The sequence below is a fragment of the Lipotes vexillifer genome, unplaced genomic scaffold (genome assembly GCF_000442215.2).
Source record: "Lipotes vexillifer unplaced genomic scaffold, Lipotes_vexillifer_v1.1 scaffold591, whole genome shotgun sequence".
NCBI classification, from domain to species: domain Eukaryota; kingdom Metazoa; phylum Chordata; class Mammalia; order Artiodactyla; family Lipotidae; genus Lipotes; species Lipotes vexillifer.
This window is the reverse complement of record NW_006791954.1, coordinates 4,641,630-4,643,793: the sequence shown is the minus strand read 5'-3', so window position 1 is coordinate 4,643,793 and position 2,164 is coordinate 4,641,630. Positions and strand designations below refer to the sequence as shown.

The 2,164-nt window shown below is 42.5% G+C and overlaps 1 protein-coding gene across 1 annotated transcript in view; it reads right to left on the bottom strand.

Annotated features, from left to right (window-relative positions):
• Nucleotides 1-2,164, bottom strand: part of CASC3 (CASC3 exon junction complex subunit) — a 22,058-nt gene that overhangs the window by 8,734 nt on the left and 11,160 nt on the right. The window contains 2 exon segments of the mRNA XM_007472077.1: nt 2-75; nt 165-323. Coding sequence (XP_007472139.1) covers nt 2-75; nt 165-323 — 233 coding nt within the window.

Here is a 2,164-nt window from a genome sequence, read left to right as displayed (position 1 = left end):
CTTCCGATCTTCATCATCATCCAAATGCTTAGGGCCATTTTTACCAACTTTGTTCTCCACAGGCTCTGTGCTCTCCTATCGGACAGATATAGGACTCCTTACCCACTCCAAGGTTAAGAGCTCCTATTCCAGAACCCAAATGGAGGCCTTTGGTGGGCACTAACCTGTCCATCCCCACTTTGCCTCTCTCCAGTCACAGTGCCTTTGGTATCAGGCTTTTCTTCCCCCTTCTCGTCTTTTGCTGAAGAATTAGCAGCATCATTGGCTTCTGATTTCAGCTCCACTTTGGAGTTTTCCTCTTCACTGTACTCCCCTTCATCACCCTGAAAAAAGTTTCCCTGTCAGCTGTGGAGATAAGATCTGAATGGTGTATTTTAAAATTTTCCATTTTTTAAAAAAATTTTCCACTCTTTAGGAAAACATTTTCTAACGAATTAAAAGCAAACACATCAATATTCTTACTAAAATTTCTAGAGAACAGAAACATTGTTAAAAAATTAAAAGCACATTAAAAAAATATATATATATATATAGGGAATTCCCCGGCAGTCCAGTGGTTAGGACTCCATGCTCATGCTTTCACTGCCAAGGGCCTGGGTTCAATCCCTGGTCAGGGAACTGAGATCCCACAAGCCGTGCAGTGTGGCCAAAATCTATATATGTTTATATAGATTTCTGTAAGTTTTCCAGGAAGAAATGCAAGGGTCTGTTAACAGCAGCAGCCTCTTTCATTCACTAAGCTTATTGTGATAATCATTTCATGATGTCAAATCATTATGCTGTACACCTTCAACTTACACAGTGCTATATGTCAATTATACCTTAATAAAACTGGGAGAAAAAAAAAACAAAAACCAAAAACAGTGGCAGCCTCTGGGGAAGAAGCCCAGGGGATATGGATGGGAGGCTTTAAGTCTAGCATACAGAAGGAGCTTTATCTTTGTTGATAATTTCTCTCCCTCTCAATGAATCATCTCTTTAAACATGCAGTGCCTAATAACTACACTCTAACTCAAGTTGTTAATTCTCTCATCTCAAAATGGCTTAGAACAGAGATTCACAACCTTTTAGATTATGTGAACCCCTTTTTAGCATCTAAAATTTTCATGGATCCCCATGAGACAACAGCTCAGTATAGTATCCACAAATTGAGAAAACATGTAATGACAAACAACTGCTATACATTCAATAATACTTTTAAATACATTTATATTTTATTAATTCATATATATATTCAATAATAGTAGTACAGAGCTTCCCTGGTGGCGCAGTGGTTGAGAGTCCGCCTGCCGATGCAGGGGACACGGGTTCGTGCCCCGGTCTGGGAAGATCCCACATGCCGCGGAGCGGCTGGGCCCGTGAGCCATGGCCACTCAGCCTGCGCTTCCGGAGCCTGTGCTCCGTAACGGGAGAGGCCACAACAGTGAGAGGCCCGCGTACCGCAAAAAAAAAAAAAAAAAAAATTGTAGTACATAAAGGTGGGAGATGTCGATTTGGTCTACAGATAATGAGAACACAGCTAGTGAATTTGCAACCCTTTATAATAACTCCATGATTTCCCAAGGCACTATTACTCTCAAGTTGGAAAATAGTGGCTTACATTTTTTATGTCTATGATATAAATACTAAGTTTTCTGTAGCGTGAGAGCCCCTTGGCCAACAACTCTGTCCAGAACGATAAAATTATAAAATTCTGACTTGGAAAACTTTAGAAGAACTTGTACAATCACTGCACCTGAGAAATGAAAAAAATTAAAGCCCAAATGCTCTCTCTCCTCTCCACTTTCTTCCCTCTCTCAGCACAGCAAGATTGGATAATCCAATCAATTATACTTCAATTAAAAAAACAAACAGGGGCTTCCCTGGTGGCGCAGTGGTTGAGAGTCCGCCTGCCGATGCAGGGGACAGGGGTTCGTGCCCCGGTCCGGGAAGATCCCACATGCTGCGGAGCGGCTGGGCCCGTGAGTCATGGCCGCTGAGCCATGCGGCTGGGAGAGGCCGCAACAGTGAGAGGCCCGCATACGCAAAAAACAAACAAAAAAACAACGGATAATCCTGCTTGTGACATAGAAGTGTTAGGTCTGCCCATACAAAGAAGGGTCCCTTAGGCATCCTTTAAATAGGGGCCACTAGAAAGGGTTAGGCATAGAGGTGTAGCTAGTTC